The following is a 19141-nucleotide window of genomic DNA, read 5'->3' as shown; positions in this document are numbered from 1 at the left end:
GAGCTTGTAAGAAGGCCCATGGTGTATTAGCGTTCATTAGCAGAGGGATTGAATTCAAGAGTCGTGAAGTGATGTTGCAGCTGTACAGGACTTTGGTTAGGCCACATTTGGAGTACTGTGTGCAGTTCTGGTCGCCTCACTTTAGGAATGATGTGGAAGCTTTGGAGAGGGTGCAGAGAAGATTTACCAGGATGTTGCCTGGAATGGAGAATAGGTCGTACGAGGATAGGCTGAGAGTTCTCGGCCTTTTCTCGTTGGAACGGCGAAGGATGAGGGGTGACTTGATAGAGGTTTATAAGGTGATCAGAGGAATAGATAGAGAAGACAGTCAGAAACTTTTTCCCCAGGTACAACAGAGTGTTACAAGGGGTCATAAATTTAAGGTGAAGGGTGGAAGGTATAGGGGAGATGTCGGGGGTGGGTTCTTTACCCAGAGAGTGGTGGGGCATGGAATGCGCTGCCCGTGGGAGTGGTAGAGTCAGAATCATTGGCAACCTTTAAGCGGCAATTGGATAGGTACATGGATGGGTGCTTAATCTAGGATAGATGTTCGGCACAACATCGTGGGCCGAAGGGCCTGTTCTGTGCTGTATTGTTCTATGTTCTATAAGGTCCTTTTTCTTTAGTGAAGACAAAAGCAAAAAACTCATTTAGGGGTTCCCCTACCACCTCAGACTCTATACACAAGTTCCCTATGCTATCCCTGATCGGCCCTACTCTTTCTTTGATCATTCTCTTATTCCTCACGTACACGTAAACTGCCTTTGGTTTCTCTAATCCTTCCTGCCAAGCCTTTTTTGTGCCCCCTCCTGGCTCTCCTCACCATTTTTGAGCTCCTTCCACACCTGCATGTAATCCTCCAGAGCTGAGCAAGACCTTTGCTTCCTCCACCTTGCGTAAGCTGTCGTCTTTCTTTTGATGAGAAGCTCCTTCTTGCCTGTCTCCTAGGAACACGTTTGTGCATCACTCGCAACAACTGTTCCTTAAACAGTCTCCACATGTCTATAGTGGCCTTTACATGGAACAATTGCTCCCAGTCCATGCTTCCGAACTCATGTCTGATAGCATCATAGTTTCCTTTTCCCCAATTAAATATCCTCCCATTTTGCCTGCTTCTCTCCTTCTCTATACCTATGCAGAATGTGAGGCAGTTGTGGTCACTATCGGCAAAATGCTGTCCCACCACAAGATCTGGCACCTGCCCCAGCTCATGGCCGAGCACCAAATCCAAAATTGCTTCTCCCCTCGTTGGCCTGTCAACGTACTGAGTTAGGAAACCCTCCTGAACACACCTTACAAAAACAGCTCCTTCCAAACCATCTGCTCGAAGGAGGTTCCAATCAATATTGGGAAAGTTCAAGTCACCCATTACAACAACCCTACTACATTCACACTTTTCCAAAATCTGCCGACCTATGCTTGCTTCAATCTCCTTGCTGCTATTGGAGGGGCCTGCAGTAAACCCCTAATGAGGTGACTGCCCCCTTGCTGTTCCTAATTTCCACCTATACTGGCTCAGTAGGCAGACCCTCCTCGACAATGGTAACTTCTGTAGCTGTGATACCCTCTCTGATTACCACCTCCTGTACCCCTCCCCTCCCTATTCTTTTTAAATGCTCTAAACCCTGGAACATCCAGCAACCATTCCTGCCCCTGAGAAACCCACATCTCTGTTCTGGCCACAACATCATAGCACTAGGTACTGATCTATGCTCTAAGCTCATCACTTTTATTCCTTATACTTCTTGCATTAAAGCAAACACTCTTTAACCAATCCTTTGGTTCTTTCCCAGGAAATTCCTTTCCACTTGGTCAGACCGAACCATGTTGACTGTTCTTGATTAACGTTACAGATTCAACAAAGAAATTCACCAAAGATCTTTAGCTATCACCTTCCATCCAAAGGACAAGTGCAGCACATATGTGGGAAACGGTCAAAAAGTGTGGTGCTAGAAAAGTACAGCAGGTCAGACAGCACTCAAGGAGCAGGAGAGTCAATGTTTTGGGCAGAACCCCTTCATCAGGAATGTTGGGGGTGCAGAGGTATCCCATGGGCCTGAGCGATAAATAAGAACAGGCTGTGGCTGGTTGGGGGGGGTGCGGTTAGGGAGAGGGGAGGTAGCTTGGAACATAGGTAGATGCAGGTGAGGAGAAATGATGATAGATCGGACCAGATAGGTGGGAAGGAAGATGGACAGGTAGGATAGTTCAAGAGGGTGGTTGGATCTAGGATAAGGTGGAGGGAGGGGAGATGAGGAAACTGATGAAATCGACATTGATGTCGTGTGGTTGGAGGGTCCCTAGCTAGAAGATGAGCCATTCTTCCTCCAGGCATCAGGTGGCTAGAATTTGGCACTGGAGGAGGCCTCTGACTTACGTGTCCTTGGTGGAGCGGAGGGGGAATTGAAGTGGTCAGCCACAGGGTGTTGGGATTGTTTGGTGCATGTATCGTGGAGATGTTCTCTGAAATGATCCGTAAGTTAGCGTCCTGTTTCCCCAATCTAGAGAAGACCATATCAAGAGCACCACACGGTAGATGAGATAAAGTGTGGCACTGGAAAAGCACAGCCGCTCAGGCAGCATACAAGGAGCAGGAGCATCAACATTTCCAGCATAAGCCCTTCATCCGGATTCCCCTCCAAGCCACTCACCAACCAGACTTAGATTAGATTACTTACAGTGTGGAAACAGGCCCTTCGGCCCAACAAGTCCACACCGACCCGCCGAAGCGCAACCCACCCATACCCCTACATTTACCCCTTACCTAACACTACGGGCAATTTAGCATAGCCAATTCACCTGACCCTCACATCTTTGGACTGTGGGAGGAAACCGGAGCACCCGGAGGAAACCCACGCAGACACGGGGAGAACGTGCAAACTCCATACAGTCAGTCGGCTGAGCCGGGAATTGAACCCGGGTCTCAGGCGCTGTGAGGCAGCAGTGCTAACCACTGTGCCACCGTGCCGCCCAAAACGTGGAAACACATTTCTGTTCCTACCCTGTCAGTGAATCAGAATCCTGGAATTGCCTCCGTAATGGCGTTATGGGCCAATGCACAGAATGTGGACTGCAGCAAGATCAAGAAGGCAGCTCACCATCACCTTCTTAAGCATATGCAATAAAAATGCTGGCCTGTCAGTGACACACATACCGTGAATGAATTTAAAACAGAAATGGTCCTCAATGAAGCATTGTATCCATGCATACAGCAAAAACTATTTGCATCTATTTAGCACCTTTGACGTAACAAAACCTCTGCAGTCACTCCACAGATGTGTTACATTACAGAGTAAGACACCAGGTCACATTAGGAGATAATTGATCCGATAACCAAAGCTTGGTCAAGGTTTTAAGGAACATCTTAAAAGAGGAAAGCGACACAGGGAAGCAGAAGGCCAGTGTTCTAGAGCTTGGGGCTAAGACAACTGTAGTAGAACATGGGATAAACATACAGATGATAATGGAATAGTGTAGGTTAGATGGACTTCGGATTGGTTTCACAGTTTGGCGAAATATCAAGGGCTGAAGGACCTGTAGCGTGCTGTTATGTTCTATGGGAGATTAGATCGAATTTATTTGAACAGAGTTATAGAGTCCTACAAACTGGTCCGTGCCAACCAAAATGTCGGCCCATTTCCTTGCACCTGGCCCATATCCTTCTAACCCTTTCCATGTATTTGTCCAAATGCCTTTTAAACATTGTTACTGTACCCACCTCAAATCATTTCCACTGGCAGCTCATTCCATATGCGTACCACCCTGTGTGTAAAAGAAAGTTGCCCCTCAGGTTCCCATTTAGTCTTTCCCCTCCAGCCTTAAACTGATGCCCTCGATTTCCCCAATCCTGGGAAAAAGACTGAGTACATTCACCTTATACTTATCTCGCATGATCTTATACACCTCTATAAGGTCCCCCTTCAGTCTCCTAGACTCTAAAGAAAAACATCCTAGCTTGTCCAACCTCTCCCTATAACTCGGACCATCGAGTCCAGGCAATATCCTTGAATATTGAGTCGAGAGGTAATAAAAGCATAGGTGATGGAAATAATTGGGTGCAGAAAGACCTGGACAACATATGGGAAAATAGTATGTATAGCATCCTGGAGTTGCTATTGACTAGGAAGTGAACTGGATCAGCTATGTTCATTGACTTGCTCTTGTAGCAACACTGAGGCTAGGAATCTTGCCACCACCTTGAGGTCAGGCTGGGTGTTAATATTTCTTCTAGTTCTGTTTATAACATCTAGAATCCTATATACATTTTAATCAGCCTTCTCAAAATGTCCTATTTTTCAAAGGTGTTTGTCAGTATGTTCCCTATGGCTTGGGCACCCCATTCTGACGGCGTATCATTTAATTTAGATTACTTTGCTTCATTCTTATCAACCTGTGACTCATGTACCCTGTGGCCAGTGTCCCTCAGTGATTTTGACCTGTCCTTGGGTGATTGTGCCCAGCAGGGGATAGCATTGCCAAAAGCTATTACTCCTCTGCTGGCTTTGGCTGCCATGATAGCTGCTTGCCTGTGATTAGTTATCCACTCTCCGGGCTTGGGTTTCTATCTGCAGAGCTTTTGATCCTGGAGAAGGTTCCGCTGGTGTCTAGGAAGATCTTCCCCCAAAGGAGGCAACCTAGGGCTCTCACTGGTTGTCCAGCAGTGGATGAGATCCTGGTCACCTATGTGATAAGTGAGCATACAAATGGTTATGTTTGATAAATTGCTGTTTAGACTTCAGCTACAGTACTCTGGACAATTCTAGGACGCAAGCTTCAGAAAGGATGTCAAAGCCTTTGAAAAGATACAGAAGGAGTCAATTACGATGTTAGCATGGAGGTGGAACTTCAGTGATAAGAGACATTCAGATCGATCTCCTTCCAACAGTAAAGATCAAGAGATTTTTGAGGTTTTCAAGATTACATCTTTTGACTGAGCAAAGTAACCAAATCCAGGTTTACCCGGCCATTCCCACAAGTGTGAGGGTGCCACTGGCAATTTTTGTTCTTGATGACGCTGTGGGCATTGTCCCACCAAAGCAGCTATGTCAGCATCCAGCCTTGGCCACTAGACATAGCTTCTTGCTAGCATCTTCATCTTGGAAACCCCTGGATGACCCTGGTGGAGTTCAGTCTGTATCTGGCAGCAACCTTTACCTGGGACAATCACTCTTGCTCCCCATAGAAATAAACCATCCTCACAGTGATCTGGTCCTGACTGATCCAGAAAGGTGTTAATCTTGATCGTAATGGTCCTCCTGTTTCCTCCATTACCAGTAGCTGTTTGCTTTATTAGAACAAGATCTCCTTGTGTCCAAAGAAAGAAATTGTCAGAAGGGTGTCCAGAAAGTTTTAAAACCAGCACAAAGTCTTCCGGGAAGGAACCACCGGTGGAGTACCTGACCGAAAGGCGAGGCTCAAGGCAGCCACATTAGCCACTTGGCTTCCTGGACTGTGTGCACTAACTGAGAATAAGGCCCACCTCTGAATTCTACCAGAAGCCATGGATGGTATTGCCTTGCCTTCCTTTGGAAGGTGATGTGATTTGTTACTAGGACAAATTCCCGTCCGTAAAGATACTGATGGAACTTCCTCAGGCCAAAGATGACTACCAAACCTTCCTTCTGTATCTGGGCAGTTTTGCATTCGGCATCAGCCAACATCCAGGAAGCTATCGGGTACTCCTCTCCTTCGGGCTGCTGGTGAGCCGACACTACCCCACACCATACGGGGAGGCTTCACACATCAGCTTCGGATCATAATGAGCCAACACCTTAGGTGACAGTAGCTGCTTTTTCACCTCCCTAACGGCTACCTTTTGGCAATGTGACTCATTTCCAAGGCTGACACTTTTTCAACACAGGTGACCAGATGGAGGCCAGGTTACATATGAAATTTCTGTATTAATTCACCAACTGAAGGAAAGGCTGAGGCTCTGGTATAGACTTGGGAAGCTGGGGCTCCATTGAGCGTCCTCACTTTATCTTCCAATGGGTGTAACCTGGTTTTGTCAACTCTATAACCCTGCTAGGTCTGTTGGAGCGCTTGGAACACACATTTTTCCCCTCTAAGGCATACGTCTGCTTCAGAGACCCATTTAAGCACTATATGCAAGTGCTCCTTATTGATCTTCTCGATTTATTAGCATGTTATCCAGATAAATGGCAATCTGGGGTAGCCCTTCTAAAATGTTCTCCATGGTCCACTGGAAAAGGACACAAGCTGATGATACCCCAAATGGCAGTCTTGTATATTGTGGCATCCAGTTACAATTGCAGGTAGGTGTGGTTCATGTCCAACTTCATAAAGAACAGCTCCCCCCTCCCCCTCACCGCCATTCTTGCATACAGATCCTCGATGAGAGGGATTGAGTATTTATCCAGCTGGGGGAGGCAGTATATTGCTTGCTTAAAATCCCCACGAAGGCAAACTGAACTGTCGGGCTTCAGAATCGATACGACCGGTGCTGTCCATTCTACAAGCTCCCGTGATTTGGTGAATTCTTTGCCCTCCAGCCTCCTGATTTCTGCCTGTACTTCTGCCAGCAAGGAAATAGCACAGGGCGGGCCTTGCCAAGTTGTGGAGTTGTTTCCTGGTCAACATGTAAAGTGGTTTTGGCCCCTTTGAAAGTCCCAAACCCCTTCTATGTCTTTCACTAGGACTGCAGTGGGACAGCCATTTTCTAATTAAAATATGTTGAGCCAACTTAGGTGACTCTTTCTCAACCAATTCTGCTCCAATGGGCTTGGGCCTGAGCCTCTTGCTCAGTGTTAATTGCACCAATTGCTTCTCATAGGAGACCAGAACCAAAGTTGTTCCCTTATTTGCAACGGTTCCCCAACATATGATCTCAGTCTGGCTGAGGTCTTGCTCAAAGTCCTGAGCGAATCTTGTTAAAGACTGGTTCTACAACCATTGATACAGATGTACTGGTATTGACCTCCGTGAGAACCAGATGACCATTTAACCAAATGCTAATTTTAATTAGTTTCTGATTTGAATGTCACTAAATTTGTTCCAACTCACACGTTGAGGGACTTTCCAGGGTGCGGACTACCATGGATATCAGCCTTCAAGATTTCTTACTCAAGTCAGGCCTTGTAGGCCTCCTTTGCTGTCTTGAGTCCACACACAGGCAGCAGCTACAATGGTTTGTTGGCCAAAATCTTGAAGAACATCTTAGCCACTGGGGCAAGGTTCAGCTTTATTGTGGGGGGCTAGGCTAGGGTCCCTGTGTTCAGGATATGCACTCCGTGGAAATCTGTGATTACCTACATTTAAGTGGTGTTCTCCAAGCTCAGTTGGACAGGTGAGGGTGTCCACTTCCTTTTGGAATGCCTGTAGTTCCCATACTCACTTGCTGAATTTTCTAATGAGTTGTCGTGCCTGTTTGAGGTCCAGCTGGGCTTTGGCTAGTAAGCACTTCTCCATGGTTATGTCATTAATTCCACTCTGAAATTCCATTTACTACTGAAATGAGTGCAAGGAGGCTAGTATCCTGTCACCAAGTCACCCTTTATTTACTTATGCATAATATGCTGTCTGTAATCAGCCAGCTTGGAGTCAGTCCCCCTAACTGAGGAGATTCTAAATCCCCTGTTTATACTTTTTTAGGAGATTCTAAATCCCTTTTTTCTTTGTTATCCCACACTACTATAGTAGTGCTTGTTTTCCCCTACAGCACCCATGTTGTGTATCTGTAAGTGTAGGGACTCCATGAAGACACCATTGTGCAAATAATTTTATTCAATATTTCTATCACCAGGGAAAAAAACACCTATGTGACGAGGGAACCAGTAAGAACAAAAGAGAAGTACAGCACAGGAACAGGCCCTTTGGCCTTCCTAATTAAACTTAAAAAAAACCTTCTACTCTTATTCTGTCAATATCCCCCTATTCCTCCCTGCTCATATAAACATCCAGATTCCTCTTAAGTGTCGCCAACATGCCTGCATCCAACATGTCTTCTGGCAGTGCTTACCAAGCTCTTATCATTTCTATGTGCAAAACTTCCCCTGCACTTACTTGCCCCCCTCACCTTGAATCTGTCCCCGATAGGGGCAAAACTTGCATGAAGAAAGATTGGTGGAATTGGGTAGGGATTAAATCAAAATAGAGTCGGAGGTGGAAATGAAGTACTGCAACCCAGGGGTACCCATCTCTCCCTAAAGGCATCAAGGGCATTGTATGTGCTCCCTCTCCAAGGTCTCCTGAACTTGAACATAGTCACAGAAGCGGGGCAGATCTATATATATTAAATAGATATATTTTTTTTTCTTTTCTCACTTGTGGTTAGCCAGCTTGAAGTTGGTCCCTGAACTGAGGAGATTCTAATCTCCTGATTATCCTATTTTTTCCCTACCCCCCCCTACACTACTGCTGTATGACTGGATTAGAGTGGTGCTGGAAAAGCACAGCAGTTCAGGCACCATCCGAGGAGCAGTAAATTCGACGTTTCGGGCAAAAGCCCTTCATCGGGACTTTTCTGATGTAGGGCTTTTGCCCGAAACATCGATTTTACTGCTCCTCGGATACTGCCTGAATTGCTGTGCTTTTCCAGCACCACTCTAATCTAGACTCTGGTTTCCAGCATCTACAGTCCTTGCTTTTACCTGCTGTGTGACTGTACTGCTTACGTTCCTCAGTACCCATGTTTGCATGTAGGTGCAAGATACATTGAAAACACCAAGTGAAAATAACTATTAGCATTCCACCACCAGGAAAGACATTTATGCAGCCAACGAAACAGTGAAAAGCAAAGCCCAGAGTAAGCAATGCTTACATGAAAAAGGGAGGGTGGGGACTAAATCAAAATAGAATTGGAGTGGGAAATAAAGCATTCTATTTCCTCAGTGCGCACCTCTCCCTAAAGGTATCTAGAGGATTGGTGGACACTGCATGCTCCTTCTCCAGTGATGCCCAGGCCCGAACAGAATACCTGTTCATACCTATTTTTTTCTTTTTATTGCCCCTACATTACTGCCTAACTGCAGTAGTGCTTATTTTTCCCTCCCGCACCCATATTATGTGTGTGCAGGTGTGAGACACAATGAAAGAACAAGATGTACAAATCTTTATTCAAATTTCCACCACCAGGAAGAAAAGAAACACCCGAGTGGCTAGTGACAAGCAGTACCCTTTTCAAAGGGCAATGCTGTGTGATCAAACAGTGAGGGATTAAATCAAAATAGAGTTGGAGGGGGAAATAATGCACTCCACTCCCTGCGTTGCCCACTTCTCCCTGAACAGCCGAGTGTTGGTGGACGCCACGTGCTCCTTTTCCAGAGACACCCGGGCTCTAACGTAACCGTGGAAGAGAGGCAGGCAGTTGGCCCTAACGACCCCCTCCACAGCCCGCTGCCTGGACCTATTTATGGTCAGTTTGGCCAGGCCCAGGAGCGGACCATCCCCTGTTTATTTTTTTTAACAGGATGTCTAGCGTGCGCGAATCTTTATTCAATTTCCACCACCAGGAAGAAAGGAAACACCCGAGTGGCCAGTGAAAAGCAGTGCCCTTCACATCAAAGGGCAATGCTGTGTGATCAAACAGTGATGGGGAGGGCGGGGATTAAATCAAAATAGAGTTGGAGGGGGAAATAATGCACTCCACTCCACTCCCTGTGGCGCCCATCTCTCCCTGAACAACTCAACGATGTTGGTGGACACCTCGTAATCCCTGTTGATTTTTTTTTATTATTATTTTTTTCTTTCTCTATAATTAACCCCCACACTACCGCCCAACTGCAGTAGTGCTTATATTTTTCCCCAGCACCTATGTTGTGTGTGTGCAGGCGTGAGACACAGTGAGAGACATAAAGTGCATGAATCTTTATTCAATATCCTCCACCAGGAAGATAGGAAAACACCCTGGTGGCCAGTGACAGGCAGTGCCCTTCACATCAAAGGGCAATGCTGTGTGATCAAACAGTGAAGGGAAGGGGAAGGCAAGGACTAAATCAAAATAGAGTTGGAGGAGGAAATAATGCACTCCACTCCCTGCAACGCCCACTCTTCCTGAACAACTCCAGGGTGTTGGTGGAGACCACGTGCTCCTTCTCCAAGGACACCCGGGCTCTAACGTAACCGCGGAAGAAGGACAGGCAGTCGGCCCTAACGACCCCCTCCACGGCCTGCTGCCTGGACCTGTTTATGGCCAGTTTGGCCAGGCCCAGGAGCGGACCATCTCCTGTTTATTTTTTCTTTTTCTTTTCTTTCCTAAGTGGCCAATGACGAGCAGTGCCCCTCACAACGCCCCTGTTTATTATTTTTTAAAAATTTTTCCTACCCACACTACCGCCTAACTGCAGTAGTGCTTATTTTTCCCCTGCACCCTGGTGTGTTTGTGCAGGTGAGAGACACAAGGTGCACAAATCTTTATTCAATTTCCACCACCAGGAAGATAGGAAAGCACCCGGGTGGCCAGAAACAAGCATTGCCCTTCATGTCAAAGGGCAATGCTGTGTGATCAAACAGTGAAGGGGAGGGCAGGGACTAAATCAAAATAGAGTTGGAGGGGGAAATAATGCACCCCAGTCCCTGCGGTGCCCACCTCTCCCTGAACAACTCCAGGGTGTTGGTGGAGACCGTGTGCTCCTTCTCCAAGGACACCCGGGCTCTAACGTAACCGCGGAAGAGGGGCAGGCAGTCGGCCCTAACGACCCCCTCCACAGCCCGCTGCCTGGACCTGGACCAGGAGTGGACCATCCCCTGTTTATATTGGTCAGCCAGGCCTTACTGATTGTCCCAGATTAACCACCTCAATCAAGGATCTCATAGTCTACGATATCCACCTGGTTCCAGTCACTACAGGAGGAAGTTCAGGAGCCCAGGATCTTAGCTGACGGAAAAAATGCTCCACAATAGTAGACTGATCGAAATCAAAGATGAACAAGGCCAAGGTTGAAGAGATGCAGAAATTTGAAATGTAGCATCAGAGGGGATGACAAATGGGCAGAGGTGACACCATGAAGGATTTGGAAATGCTGAATTGCTGCTTTGCTCAGCTTGAAGCCAGTACAGGTCAGCAAGCTTATGTTGAGGCATCATTGTCCATGATAGAAATCATCTAAGTGGAGAAGATTGGACAGAAATGATTATGCTAGTGATGTGTTTTAGACAAAACACTAACCACAATATTCAATAACCATTGTTTCTCCCTTTAACTTTCTTTGGTCTATGCTTATGTTCAGAATAAAGATGAAGAAAAATTATTTTGGAGGGAAGGGGATTCTAGATTGTTTCTGTGTAATTGTAATTTAGTTTGTAAACATGCTGCTTAAGAGCTGCCACTTTAATGCTATTTCCTTGATATTTCTACAGCTCGGAAAGGTCCAGATGGGGTGGTAATTTCCAATAATTACTGTGACTTCTGTCTTGGTGGGTCAAATATGAACAAGAAAACAGGCAGGGCTGAAGAGCTGGTCTCATGCTCAGACTGTGGGCGCTCCGGTAGGTACATCCCTGGAATTCTACTAAATTATCTTTCAGATGAACTCATTGACTTGCTTGATAACCATGGGACCTGGGAGACACATAGTGCTGCTATTGTCAGAACAAAATGATTAGTGCCTTGAGGAGAGACATGCACAGCTTCCTCTGAACGGACGTGCTGTGCTGCACCAGATATTTGCCAATAACAAAAATACATTTCAAGTGCATTACTGACACTAGATTTTGCTGATAATGAACTAAGAACACAGGACTGAAAGAATACCAAGCGTACAAACTGAGAGAAATATTAGAATTTGCAAATTGAATGTCAGAGTAATTTTCTTTTTTAAACATCATGTTAGTTTTTTTTATATGTTTTATTCCATAGCCTAATTATCAAAACACCTATTTGACAAATACAGATCAGAACTTTAAATTGCCACATAATTTTAACTTCACACTAACTCTGTGGTTGATGACTGTTTAACAGTTGGTGAAAGCTTCACACCTATTTGCTCGGCAGTTGAATTGTGTAATGTACAAGGTAGAATACAACACATCTCATTTTAGCTTAATTTGCAGAATAGAGCAAAGGAAAGATGAAACCCAGTTTTGGCTTTTAAGCTTTGGTTCCTATTTCTTCACTGTTCTGACATTATTAGTGAAATTTGCAGCAGTTTAATTTAGTATTTTAATATTGCAGTGATATTTTTAATTTTTCATCACATTTTCTCACCCACTTCTCCTTTAATCAGTTTTAAAACAAAAATGAGGCATTTCAATCGATGTACCATTTATACGCTTAGCTTGTGAATCTTAGCTATTGTTTTTCTGTGTTATTCGTATATCCTCACCATTCCCTAAAAATGTTCCTGAGGCTACTACTTGTGCTTATTGCATCGACATTCGAGGTTACGTGGATGTGAATTTGAGCTGCCTTTTTGTTGTTTAAAATACATTTCAACCCAGACTGATAGAACTGGAAATAAAAAGAAGTGCTCACACTAGCCATAGATATCAAGTAAATAAAGGAAATACTGAAAAAGCCAAGAAGTCTGATCACCACCCAAGAGACAAAACACGGCAACATCATGGGGAACCTTGCAGATATAGCCTTTGTTTCAACCATAAGGATAAGTTTTTATTTAATTTTTATTTGCTTGTCAGGCATGCTGTGTAATCCCAACAATTTTTAATAATTCAAGCAAATTGTAATTCATCAAGAATTATAATCAAACCTGAGTGACCAAATCTGGATTTCCACAATGTATTCCGCCAAATACTATTTCAATATAAACAAGTCTAGTTTAAAGTATTTATGGAGCACCTTTTGACTGGTTCCCAAGATACTTTGCGTTTTATTTTTTTTAAAAAAGTGCTTAATTTCATTTCAGAAAATTCAGATTTTGTGTTTGGTTCTGAACCAAGTAAATTAAAAGAGATTTGTGTTCTTCTAATCTCATGATTAAATTTAACCCTTTCGCTGACTGATTTGTAACAGAAATAGCAGGGTCTGAAGTTAAGATTTGAGGATTCTTGCTAGCATAGATCTTGTTATTTCAGAGGTAGGATCTATGATTGATTTTTTTATTTTTTTTCATTTTGTGTGTGTGTGTATTGCTGTACCCATGTGCTGATATGTACATCATCATACATGTTAGCTTATTTGGGACAAGGAGCCATAAAGGATCTGGACTTGCGAAATGCAGAGGATTTGTTTGGTGCATCGTCTGAAAGTGACACTTCCACATTTCATGGCTTTGATGACGACGATATCGATGAACTGCTATCAAACAAAAGTGTTCATTCACCTGCTAGTAAAGATGCAGATAACAAGTGCAGCAGCTAAATACGTGATTGTGGGAAATACCTGCTAGCACACACAAAAAAAACACAATCGGGCGAGATTAAATGAATGACCTTGACAACAAAGAAGGCTTGTTTAGCCAAAAAGCTCCTGCTGAATTCTAGACCTGTTTTCATGTGAAACTGGGCTGTTGAAAATGAGCAGAGTCGATGCTTTTGTTTGTTCATCAGTAAAGAAGAGAATCTCTAACTCTGAAGATGATCAGGATTTCTTTTGGCTCGTGATTTGTGTGTTTTTGTTTAAAACAAATAAGACAGACATTTGACTGATCTCCCTACATTACTGAGTGAATGGGGGACACAGGGATCTGATGTACTGTGGGCGATACCAATGAGCTAAATGGACTTGCCCTTACAAAGTGCAATCAATGGCTTTAAGTCAACTAGCTCCCTCCCTTCAGCAGGCAAAGTTGTCTTGACCTACTTTTGCCGTGCATATTACATCGAAGCTCCTGGCAAGTGGAAACGTGGTCTCCAGGCTCCACTTTACACCTCTTGCACCTGCAGTTCCAAACTTTTGTGGCAATTAAGTTCACTGTGATACACTGAAGGAAGTGGAGTTTATATAAGAAAGAGAAGTTTTAATTTTTTGAAGGAAAAGAAAACTATGCTTGTCCATTCAGGGACTTGTACCTTTTTTTTGTTTGAGTTTTTTTTGGTCAGCTGACTTTCCTTTCTGCTGCTAAAGCATTTTGTTTCCATCGAATGAAGGAACCACATCATTAGGCATGTGTTCTGATGACAGAAATAGAATGACACCAGCGACCTTTTTGATCCTGTTAATTTGAAAGGAGTTCATCATTTGCATTGCAAAGGTATGTGTGCAAGATTTTTGTTTTCAATTCACTTTTAAACAGAAATTCTTAAGCAGAATTGCATGATTTGCAGTAATTGCTTTTTTGTCTTGTTGGCTTAACTCTTGTGGTCTGGGCAGGTTATGTATTCTATATTAAAACTGCAGATGTATTGTTTTGAAATTTATTAATGCAGCACATTTTGACCTGTAAGAAGACTCTCTAACAACCATGCAGCCTTCTAAACAAACAGCTCTCCTCTACCATTCCTCACCACAGAATTGCCTCGATGCCGGTGGTTACCATGCAAGCCATTTCCTGGAAGGAAGGCCAGAAATGAATTGTGACCATTTTCCCATGGAATTTTGCTTCTTTAGCAACTCCGTTATGCGACTCAGACTCAGGAAGGCCCTGAGAATGTGCAGTATGAAGGACGACTTCATTGTGAATTAGATGTTTGTATTTATTAAACTGACAGCTAAGCTGCTCTTTAGCTTTTTGGAGGGGAGGGGAATGTGTGGTAATATATTGAATAATTCACATATTTGGAAATATTGAACTTTACCCAAAAATTCCCGACTATTTTGTGTAAGTCTTATTTTTCTCTCAAAAAAATTGCATCATTTTGAATGATGAAATGTGTTGGTTAGTTTTACTGATGAATTCTCTAAAAACTGAAATCAACTCTGCTCAATTTTGTTGTCAAAGCCATTTGTTTGAATCTCAGTAGGATTGCTGCAAGTGGATGTGGTAAGTGTCAGGTGTGTCTATCAGATGTCTGGAAGTCTAGTCATTACTTTCTATTTATTGATTAGTTTCACTGTAATTTGCTGTAACCCCTCTCCCCAACCCTTTGTGAAAAAGTATTGTCACCATCAAGTGGATGGTATTGTTTGTTGTACAATGTTAAATGTAAAAACAATGTTCTTTATAAACTGGATTAAAATGCTGCTGAGCTTATAAAGTTTTTATTTGATAAAAAAAATAAACTGCATATTGGTCTCCCTTTGTCCATTTTACGTGTGGCATTTTTCCTTAATTTCTGACTTGGTTTTGTACATAGCTTGAATTTGCAATTAACGTGGGTTGAATTTTTTTTTGCGTTTGATAATTTTATAGACCTGGTTAGTTATGTAGCTGCAGCATGTTATATAATAGCTGACAAAACTTAATACTTAGAAGCCCTGCCCAGCAGCGAAAGGGTTAATGTTTAGTTAAAAAGGTCTTGGTTGTTTTTCACGTGCTCTGTCCCATTTTGCCCCCCTGATCCCCCACACACCACCAACCACTTCTTTCTCTCTGTGTCTCCGTCTGTCTGTGTGTGTGTGTGTGTGTCTCTCTCTCTCTCTCTCTTCCCCCCCCCCTTTTTTTTTCTCTCCTCTCATCTCTGTTTGTATTTCTCTAGCTGTGAATTAAGAAATGTGTATAAACATCTCCTGTTTGTGCATTTCCTCAGGTCACCCCACCTGTTTACAGTTCACAATAAATATGACTGCAGCTGTGAAAACCTATCACTGGCAGTGCATAGAGTGCAAATCCTGTAGCTTGTGCGGGACTTCTGAAAATGATGTAAGTTTTCTTTTTGTAATATCCTCTTTATCCTCTTGTGTAACCAAAGAATAAAATAATATTGTTTAAAATTGTTTATCTAGTTGCTGTTTGCACTCAAAGTAGCTATATCTTGTTTTATTGAATAAATAAGTGTCCTGGGTCTAAATCCTTGATCAATCTCAAAGGATGGTAGTGAATTGCCATATTCCCCTTTTAAGAAAGGGAGATTGGACATATGTTTGGGCAATATTTGCTATTGTGAACCCATCTTCCCAGATTAAAAGTGATCTTCAGTTTTCAGTGTATAAATATGGTTTTTATTTATAAACTGTGCTGTACTGAGGAATCTCTGACAACTGTGTCATAACTATAAGCTTTCCATTGTTCTCAAATGATTCACTAGTGCTCCTTAAAAGACAATGTCCTTGTCGCAAATTTTAGACCTGCTCAAATCCGTTAGCAAAGCATCATTCATCCTTAAGTGAAAAACTCTGCTTTAACCTAGCCTATGGGGTATTTTAAAAGTTAGCACAAATGCGTTGCGAGATAGTGAAATGATTTTAAAGTGTTGGGGGGTCGGCAGTGTGTTGTTGATTGGGATCAGCAAGGGAAAAGGGAAGATTGAGGAATCAGTACAATCCATGTATTGATAATGCTGTTTCTTCTTACCCCCATGTGCTCAGTGGTTTGGGGGAAATCCCAGCAGAAAGATACACTGTGCACACTTTATTTGCTCTTTGTTATAACAGTTTGTTAACTATGCTTGCTTTTTTGAAAAACAGTACAAAGCTGTTCAAAAGGGTTTTAGTAAAGTCACCAGTTTAGCTGTTCTACATTTGTCAAGATAAATGGCTTGCTTATCTAATAGGGCTCACTACTTTTGGAATGTAAACAACTCCGCCCAGGTGACTAAATAACAGTCCATAAATCTGTGACGTTCATTATGAGTCAATATAAACCCTAAAATGTATACCAACATGTATTTGGAGGGCAAAATAAAATTTAAATGTCCTAAATGTTTCATCAGATAGTGTTGTTATTTCTCTTGTTTGAAACATGGAACGGTACAGCACAGGGACAGGTCCTCCAGCCTACGATGTTGTGCTAAACGTGATGTCAAATTAAACCAATCCCTTCTGCCTGCCCTTTGGTCCATATCCCTCCATTCCTTACATATTTGTGTGCTTGTCTAAAAGTCCCTTAAACACCCCAAACATGTCTGCCTCCACCAACACCGCTGGCAATGCATTCCTAACTCTTACCACTCTGTGTTTAAAAATAAAGCCCCTCACATCTCCTTTGAACTTTTCCCCCCTCAACTTAAATGTATGCCCCCTAGTATTAGACATTTCAACTCTGGGAAAAAGATTCTGACCATCAATCCTACCTATGCATCTCATAATGTTATTAACTTCCATTAAGTCTCCCCTCAGCCTGCACTGCTCCAGAGAAAATATGAGTTTTTCTAGCTTCTCCTTATACTCATACCCTATAATCCAGGCAGAGTCCTGGTAAAGTTCTCTTCACCTTCTCCAAAGCCTCCACATTCCTCCTGTAATGTGGCAACCAGAATTGAAGGCAATACTCTGGTATGGCCTAACTAAAGTCTTATAAAGCTGCAACATGACATGCTGATCCTTGTAATCAGTTCCCTGATCAATAAAGGCAAGTATGCAATTATACCTTCTTTACCACCCTGTCTACTTGTGTGACAACTTTCAGGGAGCTATGGACGTGAACCCCAAGATCCCTTAATGCTATTCAGGGTCCTTCCATTAATTGTATTCTTTTTCCTAATATTTGATCTCCCAAAGTACAGTGCCTCACACTTACCTGGATTAAACTCAATCTGCCATTTCTCTGCCCATATATCCTGCTGTATCCTTTGTCAACCTTCTGTACTATTCATAACTCCATTGATCTTTGTATCACCTGAAAACTTACTAACTCACCCATCTACATTTTCATCCAAGTCATGTATATATGTCACAAATGGAACTGGAGAACACCACTAGTCACAGACCTCCAGCCAGAAAAATACCCTTCCACCCTCTGTATTCTATGGGCAAGCCAATTCTGAATCTACGCAGCCAGGTCACCACGGATCCCTTGCATCTTAATCTTCTGTGTGGGCCTACCATGAGGGACCTTGTCAAAAGCTTTACTAAAATCCATGTAGACAACAGCCTACCTTTATTGGTCACCTTTGTCACCACCTCAAACATTGCAATCAAGTTAATCATGACCTCTGGATGTAGGTTTGCTTGCTGAGCTGGAAGGTTCATTTCCAGATGTTTCATCACCCTACTAGGTAACATCTTCAGTGGGCCTTCGGGTGAAGCACTGTTCATCATTCGTGCTTTCTAATTATGTGTTTGGGTTTCTTTGGGTTTGTGATGTTATTTCCTGTGGTGATGTCATTTCCTGTTCTTTTTCGCGAGGGTGCTAATGGGATCTAACTCGATATGTTTGTTGATAGAGTTCCGGTTGAAATGCCATTTTTCTAGGAATTCTCATGCGTGTCTCTGTTTCACTTGTCCTGGGATGGATGTGTTGTCCCAGTCAAAGTGGTGTCCTTCCTTATCTATATGTAAGGATACTAATGAGAGAGGGTCATGTCGTTTTGTGTCTTGTTGATGTTCATGAACAAAATGACATGACCTTCTCTCATTAGCATCCTTACAATGAACATCAACAAGCCACAAAACTTCATGACCCTCTCTCACTAGTATCCTTACATACAGATAAGGAAGGGCACCACTTGACTGGGACGACACATCCATCCTAGGACAAGCCAAACAGAGACACGTGCAAGAATTCCTAGAAGCATGGCATTCCAACAGGAACTCTATCGATAAACACATTGAGTTAGACTCCCATCTACCACCCTTGAGAAAAAGAACAGGAAATGATATCACCACAGGAAATGACATCACCAACCCAAACCTATAAATAGAAAGCACGAATGATGAACAGTGCTTTGCCCGGAGGCCCACTGAAGATGTCACGTAGTAGGGTGATGAAATGTCTGGAAATGAACCTCCCAGCTCAGCGAGCAAACCTAAATCCCGAACTGCAACCTGAGCTACAAACCTTCTCAAAAGACGTGACCTACTGTGTTGATTGTTTGTTTATAGCAAGACATAACCAAAATAAAAGCATGTTTGAAATAGCTCTGACAAGAATTTTACTTAGGTGTAAAATGGCACCCTAAAATAAAGGGTCATCCCTGTATCCATGGGTCCAGTTACCGCAGTTTCACTTTACTCTGGCCTGAACATTTCAAAGGGAATGTTTCAGAACCAGGGATCAGGAGGCTGCTGGAAAGTTACACTTCCATTTAAATGAATGGATTCGCTCCTATCCACGGTTTCAAACTTCCAGGGTAGGTCCTGGAATGTATCCCCCACGAGTACAGGGGGACCACTGTAATCATAGTGAAAGCATTCACTCCATTGATTTGATTAAGTTTGGTAACAACATGGAGAACTTCATTTTCTTTT

General features: G+C 43.2%; 1 protein-coding gene across 4 annotated transcripts in view; it reads left to right on the top strand.

Annotated features, from left to right (window-relative positions):
* Window positions 1-19141, top strand: part of dpf3 (double PHD fingers 3) — a 142709-nt gene that overhangs the window by 98558 nt on the left and 25010 nt on the right. The window contains exons 8-10 of one of the 4 annotated variants that reach the window (XM_060828290.1): window positions 11317-11445; window positions 14005-14108; window positions 14367-14590. In XM_060828290.1, coding sequence (XP_060684273.1) covers window positions 11317-11445; window positions 14005-14081 — 206 coding nt within the window. In that variant the 3' untranslated portion in view covers window positions 14082-14108; window positions 14367-14590. Of the gene's footprint in view, window positions 1-11316; window positions 11446-13088; window positions 13849-14004; window positions 14109-14283; window positions 14296-14366; window positions 14591-15543; window positions 15657-19141 lie in introns of those variants that run through there. The other 3 variants (XM_060828291.1, XM_060828288.1, XM_060828289.1) reach the window with 3 other exon arrangements.

This window comes from Hemiscyllium ocellatum, chromosome 8 (assembly GCF_020745735.1).
Source record: "Hemiscyllium ocellatum isolate sHemOce1 chromosome 8, sHemOce1.pat.X.cur, whole genome shotgun sequence".
In the NCBI taxonomy this organism is placed as follows: domain Eukaryota; kingdom Metazoa; phylum Chordata; class Chondrichthyes; order Orectolobiformes; family Hemiscylliidae; genus Hemiscyllium; species Hemiscyllium ocellatum.
This window is presented reverse-complemented; position numbering and strand designations above follow the sequence as displayed.